General features: G+C 39.2%; 1 protein-coding gene and 2 pseudogenes across 1 annotated transcript; all 3 read left to right on the top strand.

The window, feature by feature from the left end:
* Positions 1-2,363: 2,363 nt before the first annotated feature.
* Positions 2,364-12,886, top strand: LOC119542702 (annotated as a pseudogene).
* A 237-nt stretch (positions 12,887-13,123) lies between these two features.
* LOC119542701 lies at positions 13,124-14,779 on the top strand (annotated as a pseudogene).
* Positions 14,780-16,812: 2,033 nt separating this feature from the next.
* LOC119542700 (olfactory receptor 6C2-like) lies at positions 16,813-17,737 on the top strand (the record flags this gene model as incomplete). Its single annotated transcript, XM_037847391.1, is given in 3 exon segments — positions 16,813-17,092; positions 17,095-17,121; positions 17,124-17,737. Coding segments are annotated over 3 exon segments (921 nt in total), but the record flags the coding sequence as incomplete, so codon positions are not given.
* Positions 17,738-19,548: the final 1,811 nt, after the last annotated feature.

Below are 19,548 nucleotides of genomic sequence, written 5' to 3'. Positions count from 1 at the left end.
AAGGTCTAGAAAGAGTATTCAAAGAAATTGTTGGGGAAAACTTCCCAAACCTTCTACACAATATAAATACACAAAGCATAAATGCCCAGTGAACTCCAAATAGAATAAATCCAAATAAACCCACTCTGAGACATATTCTGATCAGACTGTCAAATACTGAAGAGAAGGAGCAAGTTCTGAAAGCAGCAAGAGAAAAGCAATTCACCACATACAAAGGAAACAACATAAGACTAAGTTGTGACTACTCATTGGGCACTATGGGGCAAGAAGGCAGTGGCATGACATATTTAAAATTCTGAGAGAGAAAAATTTCCAACCAAGAATACTTTATCCAACAACACTCTCCTTCAAATTCGAGGGAGAGCTTAAATTTTTCACAGACAAACAAATCCTGAGAGACTTTGCCAATAAAAGACCTGCCCTACTTCAGATTCTAAAGGGAACCCTACCAGCAGAGAAACAACAGAAAGAAGAAAGAGATATAGAGAATTTTAACAGAAATATGTAGTACCTTACATCCCAAAGCACCAGGACACTCATTTTTCTCTAGTGATCACGGATCTTTCTCCAGAAGGGACCATAAGCTGGGACATGAAACAAGCCTCAAGAAGTTTAAAAAAAAAAAAAAATTGAATATACTCAAAGCACATTCTCCAACCACAATGGAATACAAATAGAAGTCAATAATTTTTGAACTGTAACTCCACTATTTACTTCCTACATGATATAAATTACACAAACCCTAATGACAAATCAGTGGTTTTGGACTCAATGTAAAATACATAATTTTTGACAAGAGCTATATAAAGGTGGGGGAATGGAGGAGTATACGAACACAGTTTATGTGTCCTATTGAAGTGGAGGTGGTATCAAAGAAAAACAAGAGTGATATGGATTTAAGAGGTTAATTTTAATCCCCACAGCAAACACAAAGAAACTATCAGAGAATATAACCATAGAGATGAAATGTAGAGTTCGGGTTAAGAGAAATGGGGGAAGGGGAAATGGGGAGTTAAGAAATGAGCATAGGATTGCTGTTTAAGGTGAAGGGAAATTTCTAGTAATGGATGGTGGGAAAGAGCATTACAACATTCTAAAGGTGATTAATCCCACTAATGGAAGGCTAGGGAGAGGGTGGAATGGGAAGATTTAGGCTGTATATATGTTCCCTCAACTGAAAAAAAAAAAAAACAGTCTAAATAGATGATTGAATGCCAAGGATGAACTTGGATGGAATTGGAGGATAGAGGACAGGTGGCTCAAAGGGACACAGTTGAGACATAAGGTAAAGGAAATATAGAATGTAAGCTTTGTATCATTGTTGAATCTCTTGTACTTCTTAGCTGCGCTTAATGGGATTGCATAGAATGTTCTTGTTCATGGGAAGTGTATACGTGAATTATACTGTATGTTCAAGGATGTGTGAAGCTAGATCTCATATGTTCAGAAGACAGAGCAATAGATGATGGATGATAGGGAGGGAAAGAAATAGCAATGTGACACCATGTTAAGGTTGGTGGATTGAGCTATCGGGGGAGGGGAGTCAGGGTATGATGGAATTCTTTGTATGGGGTTAGTATTGTTTTTGCAACTGTTCCTATAACTTTGAATTTATTTCAAAATAAAATTAAAAAAAAGAAAGTGAAAGAACAGTAAAAGATAATCCATGCAAATAGTAAACAAAAAAGAGCTGGAGTAGCTACACTAATATCTGACAAAGTAGACTGTAAGTCAAAAGCTTTTACAAGAGACAAAGAAGGATACAATATATTAATAAAAGGATCAATCAACCAAGAAGAAATAACAATCATAAATATTTATGCACCTAGCCACGGTACACCAAAATGCTTGAGGCAAGCACTACCAAAACAGAAGGGAGAAGTAGACACCTCTACAATAATGGTTGGAGACTTCAATACACCACTGTCATCAACAGGTAGAACATCTGGACAGAAAATCAATAAGGAAACAGTGAAGTTGAATAATATGATAAACCTAACAGACATACACAATACACTGCACCCCAATACAGCAGGATATACATTCTTCTCAAGTGCACATGGATCATACTCCAGGATAGACCACATGTTGGGTCATAAAACAAGTCTCAATAAATTTTAAAAGATTCAAGTTATACAAAGCACCTTCTCTGACCACAATGCAATCAGTAACAGGCAGAGAACTGGATAATCCACAACTATATGGGAGTTAAATAACACAATCTTAAATAATCAATGGATCAAAGAAGAAATTACAAGGGAAATCAGTAAATATCTTGAGACAAAGGAAAATGAGAACCCATATCAAAACTTACGGGACTTGGTGCTGGCTCCAGGGATATGCAGCTGCCAGCACAGGGCTGCATGTCAAATGATTATGGAGCCAATGATGCTTCTGGAGACCATGGGAACACAGCTAGTCTTGGTGCCATCAACCCTGCCTACAGTAACTCCTTTCTTCCACAGTCCACAGAGCCCTCAGAGGAGCCCTTCACCACCTACTTGCCATTCCTGAGGAGGAGAACTTCTGTTTTAGCTTTCACAAACTCTGGGCTTTCACAGGACCAGGCTTTCTTATGAGTGTCACCTACCTGGATCCAGGAAACATTGGACCTGATCTGCAGTCTGAAGCAGTGTCTGGATTTAGGTGATCTAGGTCCTTTTGTTGGCCACTATTGTGGGGCTCCTACTCCAGTACCTTGCAGCTAAACTGGGAGTGGTCACTGGGCTGAATCTTGCTGAAGTATGTCAACAACAGTACCCCCAAGGTCCCATGAATTATACTGTGGCTGACAATGGAGATGGCTATCATTGGATCAGATGTACAAGAAGTGCTTGGCTCAGCCATTGCCATCAATTTCCTGTCTATGGGAAGGGTTCCTCTATATCCTCTATGGGGTGGAGTACTCATCACCATTGCAGATACCTTTGCTTTCTCTTTTTGGACAAATATGGCTTGTAGAAGCTAGAAGCATTTTTTTGGATTTCTCATCACCATTATGACCTTCACATTTGGATATGAGTATGTTACAGTGAAACCCAACCAGGGCCAGCTGCTCAAAGGCATGTTCGTGCCATCTTGTGCAGACTGTCACACCCCACATATCAAGCAGGCTGTGGGTATTGTGGGAGCTGTCATCATGCCACACAACATGTATCTGCATTCTGCCTTAGTCAAATCCAAACAAGTTAACTAGGACAATAATTCGAGAAGCCAATTAGTACTTTCTCATTGAATCCCACATTACTCTGTTTCCTTCATCATCAATGTCTTTGTCATCTCAGTCTTTGCTGAGGCATTCTTTGAGAAAACAACAAAGTAGTTGCAGTCTGTAGAAACAGCAGCAGTCCCCATGCCAACCTCTTCCCTAACAGTAACTCAACACTGTTGACATCTACAAAGGGGGTGTTATGCTGGGATGTTACTATGGGCCTGCTGCACTCTACATCTGGGCAGTGGGGATCCTGGTTGCAGGACAGAGCTCCGCCATGACAGGAACCTACTCTGGCCAGTGTGCCATTGAGGGATTCCTGAATCTAAAGTGGTCACACTTTGCCCAAGTAATTCTGATCCACTCTACTGCCATCATCCACACTCTACTTGTTGCTGTCTTCCAAGATGGAGAGCATATTATGGGAATGAATGACTTCCAAAATGTGCTACAGAGATGACAGCTTCCCTTTGCTCTCATAACCCATCCTCACACTTACCAGCTTGCAGCTGGTAATGAGTGACTGCCCATGGAATAGGCTGGAGGATTGCAGGTGGGATCTTGGTCCTTATCATCTGTTCCATCAACATGTACTTTGTAGAGTTTTATGTCCAGGAACTAGGGCATGTGATGTTGTATGTGGTGGCTGCTGTGGTCATCATGGCACATCTGAGCTTTGTTCTCTACTTGGGTTGGCAATGTTTGATTAAACTATCTTTCCTGGACTGTGGGCACACAGTAAGCACCTCCAAAGTTTTGTGATTGAAGAAGACATGGTGGCTATACTAAGTAAACACTAGATCATTCTGTCTGTCCTCCCCAGGTAGCCATTAGAGCCAGTGTGTTTGTATGTTTTACTGTGTGTGCCAGTTTGAGTGTATTATGTCCCCCCAAATTTGCCTTTATCTTTGATGCAATCTTGTGTGGGCAAACATATTAGTGTTGATTAGATTGGAATTCTTTGAGTGTTTCCATGGAGATAGGACCCACCCAAATGTAGGTGATAACTCTGATTATATAATTTCCATGGAGGTGTGGCCCTGCCCATTCAGTGTGGGCCTTGATTACTTTACAAGAACACTATATAAGCTCAGACAGAGGAGCAAGCTTGCTACAGCCAAGAGAAACATTTTGAGGAATGCACAGGAGCTGAGAGAGGAGCTGAAGCTTACAGAGACATTTTGGAGATGGCCTTTGAAAGCAGACTTTTGCTCCAGAGAAGCTAAGAGAGGACAAATGCCCCAAGAGCACCTAAGAGTAACATTTTTGAGGAGCTGCAGCCTAGAGAGGAACTTCCTGGGAGAAAGCCATTTTGAAACCAGAACTCCAGAGCAAACGCCAGCCATGTCCCTTCCCAGCTAACAGAGGTTTTCCAGATGCTATTGGCCATCCTCCATGAAGGTACCTAATTGTTGATGTGTTACCTTGGACACTTTATGGCCTTAAGACTGTAACTGTGTAACTAAATAAATCCCCTTTTATCAAGCCAATCCATTTCTGGCGTTTTGCATGCTGGCAGCATTAGCAAACCGGAACACTGTGTGACCACAGCCAAGAACATGTGCTGCTGCACAGAATGCATTTAGGACTCAGTTGTTTATTGGGAAAGATTTTGTTTTATATATGTTTGAAAATGGAATAGTCTTTCTTCCTGACATCCTAACCTGGGAATTGGATTAGGTAGGACCTGTAAAAAGCTGGCATTTCCCACTATCATGCCAACACTAAATTCTTGGACCAGCCTTGTTTTATTCTTTTGACAGATAATCATCTATGCGTACTTCTCAACCAGTCTGTCTGATTTAAAAAAAAAAAAAAGCCATCATATTTGGAAAATGCAAATGGATTTTTCATAATACAAACCACAGAATGAGTATGCAAATTTTATCAAAATATAATGGATTTTTAAAGGTTGAGAAATAGTTTTCTTATGCATACCTTTTTAAATATTTTAATTACAAAAACACGAAATCTCAGGTAGAATATAAAATTAAGAGACATCTAATTCTAACAGGTAGTTACTTTTTCAGTGGAAATCATAAAGCAGGTAGAAAGCATAAAGAAGGTAGAAAATGGAAAAATAGCAAAACTTAAAAAGTGGTGGTTACTAATCACCTTCTGAAGATTTTCCTCAGAGACTAAACGTTTATCAGGATTTTCCTTGGAGTTCTGATTTTAATAGCCTTCGTGTTAACACAGTACTTTCCTAACAATATTTACTCTTAAGATCACATGTAGTTGAAAACCTTCAACTTCCCCCTGTCATGAGACTTTGGGGATGGTGAAGGGGTGGGGAGAAAAGACTCAAAAGAAAAGTAGAACCATCTGTTTTATTCCTAAAAGCCACTTCTCACCATAATCATGTTTCTCTGAAGCTTCACTCTGGTTCTTGCCCAAGATGACTTGCAAGGCAATTTCAGAAGCTATGGACCTATCCATTGCCAAGCACCCTCTCTCCCTCTCTCAGCAAGTCAGTTAGTGTCACTAATGCTTGCAAAGCTCTCAGCAAGGTTGAACTGGCATACCTCTCTTCAGCTATCCCCTTGGAGGGAAAAACTTTTGAGACCAAATGATGGATCTCTGGATCAGAGGAAATAGGTGTCTTCACCACGGAGTTGCTGCTCTTATTTCAGCCACTTCTGACATCTTTACATGTGGAACAAATCATGTTTGTCTGGCAGAGTTAAATAATCAAAAGCCTCTTGTAGGCAATGATTGGTGAGAACAATAATGGGAATGACATTGAGGGATGTCTCATTTTTGGAGCTTTCCTTCTGGAGTCCTGGTTAATTTATGTTCTCTGTTCATCTGAGAACCAAAAGCATTATTGCTTATATTTTGTATGCAATCACAAGTGCAGACTAAATGGATGGTCCTCCATAAGGCATTGCAGGCAAACCAGTGTTTCACTGACCATGCCTTTCTCTTAACCCCTCAAGTAATGTAGCACATAATCATGAATGACAATTTCCCTAACCATTCCTCCTCATATCACCCTTCTCCCCCTACCATCATTCACCAAACTGGTCATAAGGACACTCTGAAGATATCAGGAACTGATATCATAAGCTCTCATCTGGCTGCATTGGGTGAAAGACACATTTACGTCCAGTCTCAGAATCACAAACAATAAGGAATGCAGGTAAAAGCTGCTAGTATTTTTTTAAGTTATATTTGAGACTTACAATGATTGAAAATTTCTTCCAGTTAAATGGCATTTCATAATACTATATGGGTAGTATTTTGCAAGTGTTAAAGCACTCCCATATATTATTCCATTTGATCCTCACAGAAAAAAGTGTACTTCAACTAGTATTTTGGGTTCAATAAACAATGTTTAGAGCTTAAGTCCCCCAATGTCAGCATGTGCAGTGCATTTGTGGCAGTGTGTTTGTGTGGAATATTTAAAGATATACAATTGTATTTATAGAAGTTGGTCCCTGTTCTTCAATGTGATATGAAATAATTGTGCTGCTACAGCCCTACTGGGAGTTAACGGGTGGAGAAGAGCTGCAGTTTGGCTCCTGTGTTAAGGAATAGCTACAACTGCACCTATAGTAACCATTCAACAATATATAAACTTGGTTTTTATTTTTTTTTAATTTTTCTTTTTCAAAAAACAAAAAAAAAAATTATGGGATGCAGCAAATGCAGTGCTGAGAGGGAAATGTATAGCCCTAAATAGCTTATGTTATAAAAGAAGAAAGAGCTAAAACAAAGTCCCAACTGCACACCTGGAAGAACAACAAAAAGAACAGCAAACTAACCCCAAAGCAAGCAGAAGGAAGGAAACAAAAATTAGAACAGAAATAAATGAATTAGAAAATAAAAAACATTACAAATTCTAGGACTAACAAAACCAAAAGTTGGTCTTGAAAGGATCAATAAAATTGACAAAGCCTTAGCTAGACTGACAAAGATACAAGAAAGAAGACAATTAAATAAAACCAGAAATGAAAAGGGGAACATTACTAATGAGCCCACAGAAATAAAAAGGATCATAACAGAATTGTATGAACAACTTTATGCCTACCAATTAGGCAACCTGGATGAAACGGAAACACACAAAAAAACTATACTGACTCTAGAAGAAACAGAAGATCTCAACAACTACTCACAAGTAAACTGAATCAGTGATCAAAAACCTACCAACACAGGAGACAGAAATAGGGTCAAGATTGGGCATCTGATGCTGAAGGAGTATGAAATGTTCAACAGAATTGATTGTAAAATGATCCAGAAATGGATGGCACAATACTAGCTGACGGTGGCACAATACTGTAAGTGTAATGAGCAAAGTTGAGTGCAAGTCTAGTTGAAAGAGGAAGGCTAGGGGCATGTATGACACCAGAAGGAAAGATAGAGGATAAAGGCTGGGACTGTATAACTTGGAGAAACCTAGAGTAGACAGTGATGGTGATTGTCCTAGTTTGCTAATGCTGCAGAATGCAAAACACCAGAGATGGACAGGCTTTTATAAAACGGGGGTTTATTTTGCTACATAGTTACAGTCTTAAGGCCACGAAGCGTCCAAGGTAACACACCAGCAATTGGGTACCTTCACTGGAGGACGGCCAATGGTGTCCGGAAAACCTCTGCTAGCTAGGAAGGCAGCCGGCATCTGCTCCAAAGCTCCGGCCTCAAAACGGCTTTCTCCCAGGACGTTCCTCTCTAGCAAGCTTGCTCCTCTTCAAAACATCACTCCCAGCTGCACTCACTGAGTTTTCTCTCTCTCAGTCAGTTCATTTATATGGCTCCACTGATCAAGGCCCACCCCGAATGGGCGGGGCCACACCTCCATGGGAACATCTCATCAAAATTATTACCCACAGCTGAGTGGGGCACATTCCAAGCAAATCTAACCAGCACCAAAAACTTCTGTCCAACAAGACCACAAAGATAATGGCATTTGGGGGACACAATACATTCAAACTGGCACAGCGATTAAATGTACAAATGTAAGAAAGTTTTTACATGACGGAGAACAAGTGGATGTCACCATTGCAAGGTGTTGAAAATGGGATGTTATATAGAAAAAATACAGTCAATGCAAACTAAGGTCTATAGTTAACAGTAACAGTGTAATATTCTTCCATTAATTATACCAAGGCTAAATGTCAATAAAAGGGGGATACAATGGAGGGGAAATAGAAGTCTTCTTGTTGATACGGTTGTCTCTCCTTTTCATTTTTTATTTTTTTATTTGCTATCTTTTTTATCTTTTTCCTCTTCTTTTCTTGAAGAAGAAATGGAAGTGTTCTCATATAGATTCTGGTGGTGAATTCATAACTATGTGATTATACCAGGAGCCATTGATGGTTCACCTAGGATGGATTGTATGGTGTATGAATAAAACTGTTTTAAAATAAACAGAAAGATACAAGTGCTGGAGAAGATGTGGACAGAGGAATATAACTATTCACTGTTGGTAGGGAAGTAGAATGGTTCAGACCCTCTGGAGGACAGTGTGGTGGGTGGTTCCACAGGAACATGGGTGTAGGGCTGCCATATGATTCTACAACCCCATTATGCGGTATATACTTGGAAGAACTGAAAGCAGGGACACAAATAGACATTTGCACTGTGATGTTTATGGTGACAATATTCATAATTTGCAATGGATGGAGTTGGCCTAAGGGTCACTGACAGATGAATGGAGGGGCAAACTGTGATATATACTCACAACAGAATATTCAGCAGTTGCAATAAGGATTGAAGTCGTGAGGCATGAAACTAGGTGAATGAATCTTGAGGACATTATGTTGAATGAAATAAACCAAAAACAAAGGGACAAATATTGTGAGACCTCACTAATATAAACTAATTATAATGAGCAAACACTAAGAAGTGAATTCGGGAGCATAGGTTATCCAGGGATACAATGGGGGCAGAGATTGGGCAATCGATTAAGGAGTACAGACCTATTGTTCAATAAGACTTATTGTAAAGGTTCCTAGATTGTAAGCTCTTACAGCAGTCACATCTATTCCTGAGTTATAACTGTTATTTCTGAATTCTGAGATGCTGTGCTCTTTGTATATATCCTGGTAGTTCCCTGGAAATTTGGGTATCTGTGTGATGCCTGAGACTTGGAGTTGAAGTTCAGCAGCTCTGTGGGTCAGTATTACTCCATGTGGCAACTGTTGGAGAAGTTAAAATGGAGATCAGACTACAATTAGAGATGAAAATGAAATGGACTTGGTTAAGCCTAAGGTGGGTTAGGGTACAGGGTAGAGGACAGTTTTAACCATATTTTAAAGCTCCAGCTTCTGTGTGAGATCAAAGGAAAAGAGATTTATTTGATACAAAATTTATATTCTTTGTAACACACTATCTAATTTAACTCAGTTTATTTAAAGAATATGATTACATGGAACCTAGAATAGAGAATGAGCTCTTATTATCCTGTATAGGCTAATGTAATATATCAATATATCCCAGAATATTTGGGGGCAGAAAATAAAAAAGTATTTGCAAAGTCCCCTTGAGGGACCAGGGGAAAATATGGAACTATTAAACTTCCCTACCTGGGGAATTCCTGCTATTCTCTTAAGCAATAGGAGTTACTAATTTAGTAAGCCAATCCCTCGGTCTAGAGGCTTGCCCTTATGAAACTTACCTCTTCAATGGTGAAGCTAAGCCTACTTATAACCATGCCTATGAGTCACCAACAGAAAACCTCTTTTGTTGTTCAGATATGGCCTGTTATCTCTAAGTCAATTCTGCAGATTAACTCACTACCCTCCCCCATGCATGGGACATGATTCTCAGGGGTGTAAGTATCCCTGGCAATGTGGGACATGACTCCCAGGGATGAAACTGACCCTGGAATCATGGGATTGAGAATGCCTTCTTGACCAAAAAGGGGAAAAGAAATGAAACAAAATAAAGCTTCAGTGGCTAAGAGATTTCAAATAGAGTCAAGAGGTCATTTTGGAGGGTATTCTTATACATTATATAGATATCCCTTTTCAGTTTCTAATGTATTAGAAGAGCTAGGAGAAAATACCTGAAACTGATGAACTGTGATGCATTAGCCTTGATTCTCAATGATGACTGTATAACTATATAGCTTTTTCATATGACCGTGTGATTGTGAAAACTTGTGACTAACATTCCCAGTGTAAGGGCAGAGGAGTAATAAAATAAAGACAAAAATATATATATAAATAATAGAGGGAAAGGGGGTGTGGGATGTTTTGGTTTTTATTTTTTATTTTTATTTCTATTTTTTGTATTTTTATTATTTGGGGGAGAGTAATGAAAATGTTCTAAAATAGATTGTGGTGATAAATGCACAATTATTTGATGACATTGTTGAGACACTGATTGTATACTTTGTCAAAAACAATCTCATCCAGAGCCTTGCCTCTCATAAGCATTTGGGCAGCTATATCCAGTGTTGATATTTTGTGTATCTGTATTGCCAACTCATGCCATAGACTATTAGTACCATCTTGATTATCGGAAATAGGGTCATTTGCCTTTTAATCTAATCCCTGGTTTTTCAAGTTGTATGTCATGGATATTGGGCTTATACTGTGTAGTTGCTGATCTGTTGAAGGTAGATTATTATCTTTTGAGAAGGGAGTGGGCATTAATCAACCTTGCTTTAATGAACTAGAGCCTGAGACAGAGAAGCTGAAAGTGGTGAGAGGGAATCTGAGTTTATCTGGGCCTCTCTTGGGTCTGATATTTATTAAGGAAGTACCTAGATGGACTTCAGGGAGCATTCTACCAACTGAGACATAAAGTTATCATTTATAGGCCAGATTGGTAAAATTCCTGTTACACTGTTATTTATTTTCCTTGTATTATTCCTAAGTCTTCAACACATGTTTTAGGAGTCATGTACTCTTATTTGGGCCAAAATGTCAAAGGGGATATACCATCCCTTGAGGACATTGTGGCAATGGCCCATTAGATTGTGAGCTCCTTGATGGCAGACGCTATTTGTTTCATCTCTGTTTCCTAGTATCTAGCCCTGGTATCTAGTACAGCTGACACATGGCATTTAGCAAATGTCTTATCTCTAATGCCTAACATGGTGCTGGGAACTAGCAGATGTTTAATAAGCACTTAGGGAATTGGTGAAAGGCCCAAAGGGTGGTATATTTCTGGGATCTAAGCAGAAAAGCTATTGGAGTTCAACTGGATTCCACTTGTTACCAATTCTTAAAGAAGTGGTTTTAATTTTAAAGAAAGCACCTCCTCTAGGAATCAAGGATGACTACTAGATAAATAGCTAGTGAGAATACTCATGCAAACAAAATACAGGAAGAGGGGTGAATTTTCTTAGAGAAGCACTCAGAGCTGTAGGTTTATTCAACAAATGTTTTGAGTGCCTACTATATGTCATGTAACATAAGAAAGAGTTTTGTGACAGCAGTGTAAAGGATAAATTGGAGTACAGGTAAACTAGGGAGGACTCTCTGGGAACAGACTAGTCTCAGACTAGAGAAGCTGCAGTAAAATGGCACCAAAATAGTTCTGTCACTGAAGGTTATGTCTACTTGCCAGACCAGTAACACTCTGCTCCTGTCCTTACTTATTATAACTCAATGAGTTCAGTGGGATAAACGCACTCTGAAGATCCAGCCTAAGATCTCTTCTCACTGTACTAGGGATATGGCAACTGTCAGGCTCTGCCATCAAGTGTTCAGGACAGGGATGACTTGCTATCTTCATGCCTTCTCATGACTACCACTCTAGTCAAGCCTCTGAGCTTGAGGATCATGCTGACTGAACCAAGCCTGACTTCACAGTAAATAAGAGATAGAAAGGAACTCCCTGCTTATCACATGCCCTAGCATGCTGAAGCCAGATTTCCCTTTTCTGAGTTCCACAGAGGCTGAGAGTTGACAATAAAAACTTTCAGGAAATTCCCAGCAGGTTTAACTTCCTAATCCTCCTTCCACTTCAATCCTCTCCATCATCCCTCCTCTGCACACCAAGAGGAAGGAGCTATCCCAAAGTCCAACATCCTCTGCTGAATGCCTCCACCCCCTTCAGCTGGCGTAATGGTACACCTGAATTCTCAGGTCCTTTCCTCCAAGACCTATTCAGGGCTTGATGGAAGGAAATGAGAGTAATGTGTGACCGTGCTTAGAAACAGAGGAATGTCTGTAGTATACTTTGAAGATTCCTAGGGTACCAGATTACTAGACTAGGCTTACTTCCAGATGTTCATTCCCCAACCTATCAGGAAGTAGTCTTTCTCCATGAAATCTCAGGGGTCCAGTCTCTATGCTAAATCTCAAAACTCAATCACCTTCAGGGGTCAGTCTGGAGTCACAGGATATATGCCCCATCTAAACTGGCATTAAGAAAAACAAAACTGTGCTAACAAACACAACTCAGATCTAAGAGACAGAAAATAAGTTATGAATTTACTACTCCAGGTAGATTGAGTATTTGGATAGTTCTCATTCTCCAGAAATCCCACAGGAAGAAAATAAAATTAATTTACATATATTCATACAAAGAATTTTATCTATTGTACAAAGAGAGGGCTATCTGGTTCCCAAAAGGTTCTAGGCCCCAGTAAGACTGTCCATTTTACAACTCTAGCTTCAGGTCTTTGCAGAGATTGAGTTCCAAAGGCCTGTGATCACGGGCAATGATAGGGCCATAGACCTGTCAGCTCCAGTTAAATCTCTGGTGTTTGAGCTGTAGGGAGGGGGGCTATGGATGCTGGTTTCCTGTTCCTGGCTGAGATCTTGCCACAGCCCCTGCAGCAGCTGGTTTAAGAGTGTAAGGTTCAGAATTTCAATTAATAGTGATTTCTTTACTGCTAATTTATGTGTCCTCCTTCTTCTGTTGGTTCCTATGGGATGCTGAACCTCTGGCAAAGATTACATAGTACTCCCTTCTAATAGACCTTCTTACCTATGCTCTGAAACTCTAACTGAGATGGATAACAGTGATATTAACAAAGAACTGAAGCAGAAATTAAACTTTTCCTATTGTGAAGAAGAGACTGAGAACAAAGGGCAGAAGAAAGCACAAGAGAATAAGGAGGCCCAGAGCCAAACCCCAGAAAAGTCTGAATTTCAAGATTTAGAGGCAAAGCTTTTATCTCCCAAACCCCAGAACCCAGCACATTTCAGGGAAAAGAAAAAGGAAGTCCAGATCATATTCTGAAGACTCCAATGTCAGGCTATCTCAAATGTCCTAAAGCACAGGCACAATTGGACAGCAGGAGAAAGTTGCTGTACTGTGACAGTCCCTTTACTCCTCAATGCCTGCCAAGCCAGTTGGTGATTTCCTCAACAGGGAAGGTCCCCTACAGAGGCTGTAAGCATTTGAGGCTCACAACTGTTTCTTCCGCAGATGAGATGACCTCATTGGCTCTGGTCAACATTAATCCCTTCACACCAGAGTCCTATAGAAAATTATTCCTTCAATCCAATGGCAAGAGGAAAACAAGAGGAGAGCTTGAAGAAGCTCGTCCAGGGGGAGGCAAGGTAGAACAAGGGCTGTCTGCCAAGAGATATGTCCTATGAGAAACACCCAACATGGATTCTCACTATGAAAAATATTCTTGGAGGCAGAAAAAAATGGAGTTGGAGAATTTGGCACAGTCTACAAGTGCATTAAGAGGCTGGATGGATGTGGTTATGCAATAAAATGCTCTATGAGACATTTGCAGGATCATCAAAAGAGAATCTGGCTTTGCGTGAAGTTTTTGCCCATGCAGTACTTGGGCATCACCCCCACGTGGTACGTTATTACTCTGCATGGGCAGATGGTCACATGATCATTCAGAATGAATACTGCAATGGTGGGGGCTTGCAAGTCACTATATCAGAAGCCAAGAAGTCTAGCAATCATTTTCAAGAACCAAAACTCAAGAACATCCTTCTACAGATTTCCCTTGGGCTTAAGTATATCCATAACTCCAGCATGGTGCACCTGAACATCAAAAACAAGTAATATCTTCATTTATCATAAGATGCAAAGTGACTCTCCTGTAGTTCCAGGAGAAACTGAAAATGAAGCGGATTGGTTTCTCTCTGCAAATGTGATGTATAAAATCAGTGACCTGGGCCATGTGACCTCCATAAGCAAACCCAAAGTGGAAGAAGATGGTCGCTTCCTGGCTAATGAGATTTTGCAAGAGGATTACTGACATCTTCCCACAGCAGACATATTTGCCTTGGAGCTAACAATTTCAGTGGCTGCAGGAGCAGAATCACTACCCACCAATGGCATTGAATGGCATCATATCTGCCAGGGTAACCTTCCAGACACTCCTCAGAAGTTCTCAGAAAACTTTAACAATCTGCTCAAGAATATGATCCACCTGGATGCAGAGCACAGATTTTTTGCAGCAGCTCCGGCCAGAAATAAATTGTCCAGTCTTCCCTGGGGAAAACAGAAGAGTTCCAGCAGCAGCTGAACTTGGCAAAATTCAAGACAGCCACACTGGAAAGGGAACTGAGAGAAGCTCAGCAGACCCAGTCCCCCAAGGAAAATATCTATCAAGGTGATCCTGGGTTCTCTGGAGCCCACACAGGATCAAGAAGAACCAAACACCTGATGGGAGGAAAGAGTGCAAAGTCTTGAAGCTTCACTTGTGGAAAATCTTGCGGGAACAGAGTTTTGTTTTCCCTTTCCCATTCTCCATAAGAATTCATTTTACACCAACCATTCTTCTACTATATAGATTCCAGAAATACTGTCCCAATCTTCCTTTCATAAAATTGAAAAATTAATCAACTTCAATGCCCAAAGATTTCAAAATCCACTCCTAATCCTAAAGCTATTAAGGGTTTTTATTACCAATTGTCCCAAGTGTAAAAATTGTAGCCAATTTTCTTCTCTTTTGTTATATTCCCAACACCCTCTTTTCACAATTTATGTGCTTCTCATATTTGTTCTAACAAAGGGAAAGCATGGACCTCTGAATTGAAAGAAGAAAGGAAGTAGCCCTGGGGGTGGCCTATGGATTAAGAGGTTGTTGATGCCAATTATCTACTAAAGATCCCAGAGCTTTCATTGTACAAATAAACAAAACTTGGTTTTGAATTCATGTAACACCTTACGAGAATATTTGCTGGATTTCAACAGTGCTTCCCGGGTCATATGATGATATTCCTAAAAGAGAATTCTTAGCCACTTTGAACTAGTGGTTCTCCTAACATACTTTCTAGATGGAGAAAAACCCTTTTCCTAATATTGTATTTACTAAATAAATGGTTTCACCAGTACATGAGGTAGGTAGAAATAAGACTACATATAACTTGAACATTTCTGACCTGGCTGTTAACTTGTCAGACAAAAACACTGAAAATAGAGGACTCGAGGGAAATTTGACTTGGCCATTCTCCCTCAATCTGTTTGACCTGATTCTCTTATGGCTGTTATGGCTATTTTTGATTTTCTGGGTGCAACCAATTTCTCTTGATCTTATGATCAGAACTTGGCTTTGTTTCCTGTGATTTTATCAAATTTTATTTGAATCCTGTATATATTTTTATTTCCAACAACATTCCTGTGGATATGAACTCATTTGTAAATAGTCTGAATATGTTAAGATGAGTCAGGATGTGGACTCACTTGTAAATAGGATTTTCAATGATCCTATGTAGGTGTGGCCAACTGAATCAGGGAGGATCTTAATACTGGAGGCCTGTTTTAGTTTCCTTGGCTGTTCAAGCATCTATCATGCAATGGGTTGGCTTAAACAAATGGGATTTTTTTTTATTATTTTGAAACAAATTCTAAGTTATAGGAACAGTTGCAAAAACAATACTAACCCCATACACAGAACTCCATCATACCCTGACCCCCCTGCCCCGATAGCCCAATCAGAAAACTGCAAGCATTAAGACAATGATTGTATAGTGGAAAAATGTGGGTATCTGCTGATATAATTAATAGAGAATGCCTGAGAAAAGTCCTTGGAGCAGATTAATACTAACTCAGAATCAAAATATTCTTGACTGTTGGATTAATTATTTATTATGAGACAAATATCACATCAATTAAGATAAATGAATTCATTTGACAGAAAGATCAGGGAGAGAAGAGAAGTCCATCATTTATCTGCCAGCAGTAAATAAACATATTCATTCAGTAAAGGTAATGTACAAATTCATGAATAAAGAAATGAGTTGTGTGGGCACAAGCAGCAGAGTGAAGGGTTGTTCCTAGGAATTAAAAATGCTTGTCCTAAACACCAACCAATATACAAAAATGTTGCTTTAGAATAAAAATTATGTTCTGTTCTAAAGTATGTACAGTGAGTCCAAGTTATTGTTATATAATGCATTGTTTAAAAAAGACACAAAATTATCAAGAAAAAACATGAAATCTATCATGAATTTTTGTGATTGCATTTGGGAATAAGGAAGAAGTCTGGAAGCAAAAGGGCATTATTGCAACCTACAAAATTATACCTCATTCGACTAATTTATTTTCATCATAAGGGAAATTCCTAAGCAGAGAATGGAAGTTAATGGTAAATTTTTTTAATTTAGCATGGAATAAAATACTTAATATACTGAATTGTGGAACAATTAAAAATTATAAGAAAATATCCCTAATTATTGCTTACACATTGAAGAGAAATCAGCAGTCAGTGATAAGAAACAACTATAACAACATTCATCTTGCTAGGACTGACAGATGACCTTCAGCTCCAGGTTCTGATTTTTATATTTCTACTTCTCACCTACATGTTAAGTGTAACTGGGAACCTGACCATCATCACACTTACCTTTGTAGATTCCCATCTTAAAACACCCATGTACCTTTTCTTACAAAATTTCACCTTCTTAGAAATCTCCTTGACATCCCCATGTGTTCCTAGGTACTTATATAACATAGCTATGGGTGACAAGGTCATCACCTACAATGCTTGTGCCATCCAAGTGTTTTTACTGACCTCTTTGGAGCATCAGAATTTTGCTCCTTGCTGCCATGTCCTATGACTGCTGTGTGGCCATCTGCAAACCCCTGCATTACATGACCAAAAGAGTCTGCAGCAGTCTCACCATCTGTTGTTGGTCAGCTGGTTTGTGTATAATAATCCCACCACTTAGCCTCAGTTTAAAACTGGAATTTTGTGACTCTAACATCATTGATCATTTTGCCTGTGATGCATTTCCCCTAGTGAAAATCGCACACTCAGACACATGGTTCATAGAGCAGACAGTTATAATCTGCGCAATACTGACCCTGAATATGACTCTTACTTGTGTAGTTCTTTTATATGCTTACATCATCAGGACAATTTTTCGATTCCTGTCTGTCCAGCAAAGGAAGAAGGCCTTTTCAACCTGTTCTTCCCACGTGATTGTGGTTTCCATCAGTTATGGCACCTGCATTTTCATCTACATGAATCCTACAGCAAAGGAAGAAGTGACCATTAACAAAGTGGGTTCACTGCTCTTTTCTTCTATTTCACCTACATTGAACCCCTTTATTTATACCTTGAGAAACAATCAAGTTAAGAAAGCCTTCAAAGATTCAATTAAAAGAATAGCATTGTTCTCAGTAAGTAAATTATATGGCATATAAAGAATCATCTAAGGTAAAGATAAATGGCCCTGGATATTTTCACCTTGCTGGTGTTTAAAATAAGCTATATGTTAATTACATTAATTTTCTCAACATGTCTTTACAAAATAACTTGCACTGAATACTGGTCAAGCCATTCTTGTACATTCATTTTTCATACAAATACCTGATAATGTTTTGCATCTCATTGAGAGAACATTTTTTATTTCTTAAGAAAGTCATTATTTGCAATGAAATTAATTTCATAAATTAATTTCATAATTAATTTTGAGATTTAATAAAATTCATTCCACTAATCAGGAAAATATGAAGTACTATCCCTTATATTTCAACATTGAGAAAATATAGGATTAAGGTAACCTCAAAATAATACTTTTACAAACACATATAAGTGCTGGTGAAAATTAAATAAATATTCTTTGCAATCTATAGTTAAGCAGTTCAAAGTACAAATATAAGGTCTACACAGAAATAAAGGTGCAAAAAAATTTCTACAATGATTTATAAAATGACTTATGTATGCTCATGGGAGCATAGATTTGAGGATAGGAGGCAGGGGTGACATTTTGGATCCTAGCAACCCAGGTGTAAAGTCTCAGGATCAATGTTGTGACAGTACTTGGAATGAAACAATAGAATAAAGTCAGAACGGCCAAATCATTGTACAACCAATGAACTTTTGACATTGAACAGCTGAATAGTAGGTATATTTGATTCCCTGAACATACATATAATACTATAAAATGGATGGCATCTAGTATTGCCTGAAGTTTGACAAGTTTTATTTTTGAACGTAGAATATAGTATTAGAATGTCTGGCAGTTGATGTTAAAACTGATGAAATGTGGCATATTTTTTCCCTGTGAGGATGGTCTTATATATCCTGAAAACTTAAGAAACTTAAATAGGAGCAGCTCAGATCAGCAAAATCTGCCAGTGCTTGTGGCCAGGGGCCTGTGCCCCTCCCTGCCAGGCACAACAGACTGTTTTGCAGCTGGTTTCCCAAGGGAGGAGGTGTCATAAATGCTGGGAACCAGGGGGGAGAACTGCAGTTGCAGAACTGATTAACGAACTCAGATTGCTGACCAAAAACTCCAACCATAGATAAACTGAGATCAGACACAGGAGAATCTGGGAGTAGTCAGCCCAGTGGAGATGAGATATGCCTAGCAAAAAGAGCAAAAAAATAAATAAAAAACAGAAACAAAAGCAGAGACATTTGATGTTGGGGGTGAACATAATACAGAGAAGAGCTAGGCTCAAATAGAATCAGGCACATATGCAAACTCAGGGGGCAAGGGCCCTTCCCTGAAAAGCTGGTTTTTTGTTTGTTTGTTTTTTCACCTCAATTGTTCTCCAACTTCTTGTCTTTTTGCATTTCAGTAGTCCATCAGAATTGCAAGGAATGAATTAAAGTGCTTTTCTTTATATAGTCTACACTGGGCCTTTCTTTTTCTTTTTTCTTTCTTTTTTCATCTTTTTCTCTTTTTTAAAAAATAATTATTCTAAGTAGCCCATTACAGAAAGTCTCAATGACTTGCAATTTGGAACCAGGTAAGAACAGAGCTAAGACAGATCTAAGAGACAAAGCAGTAAGTCTAATGTGAGAGACAATTGGCTAAAGGCCATAATTTCCCCAGGAGAAGGGGGGTGTGGTCCAGCTCCATAGGCAGCCCCCCTTTAGGCAACTCAGACCCAGGGACTGGAATTCAGAAACCAACTTCAGCCAGCCATGACTCCGACAGGGTCAGGGTCACCGGGAGAACTAAAGTCTCCATAATTTGTTACACTGCTGGGGAATTGTGGGCTGG

The sequence above is a fragment of the Choloepus didactylus genome, chromosome 8 (assembly GCF_015220235.1).
Source record: "Choloepus didactylus isolate mChoDid1 chromosome 8, mChoDid1.pri, whole genome shotgun sequence".
NCBI lineage: Eukaryota > Metazoa > Chordata > Mammalia > Pilosa > Megalonychidae > Choloepus > Choloepus didactylus.
The sequence above is the reverse complement of the archived record's forward strand: the minus strand, read 5'-3'. Positions and strand labels throughout refer to the sequence as shown.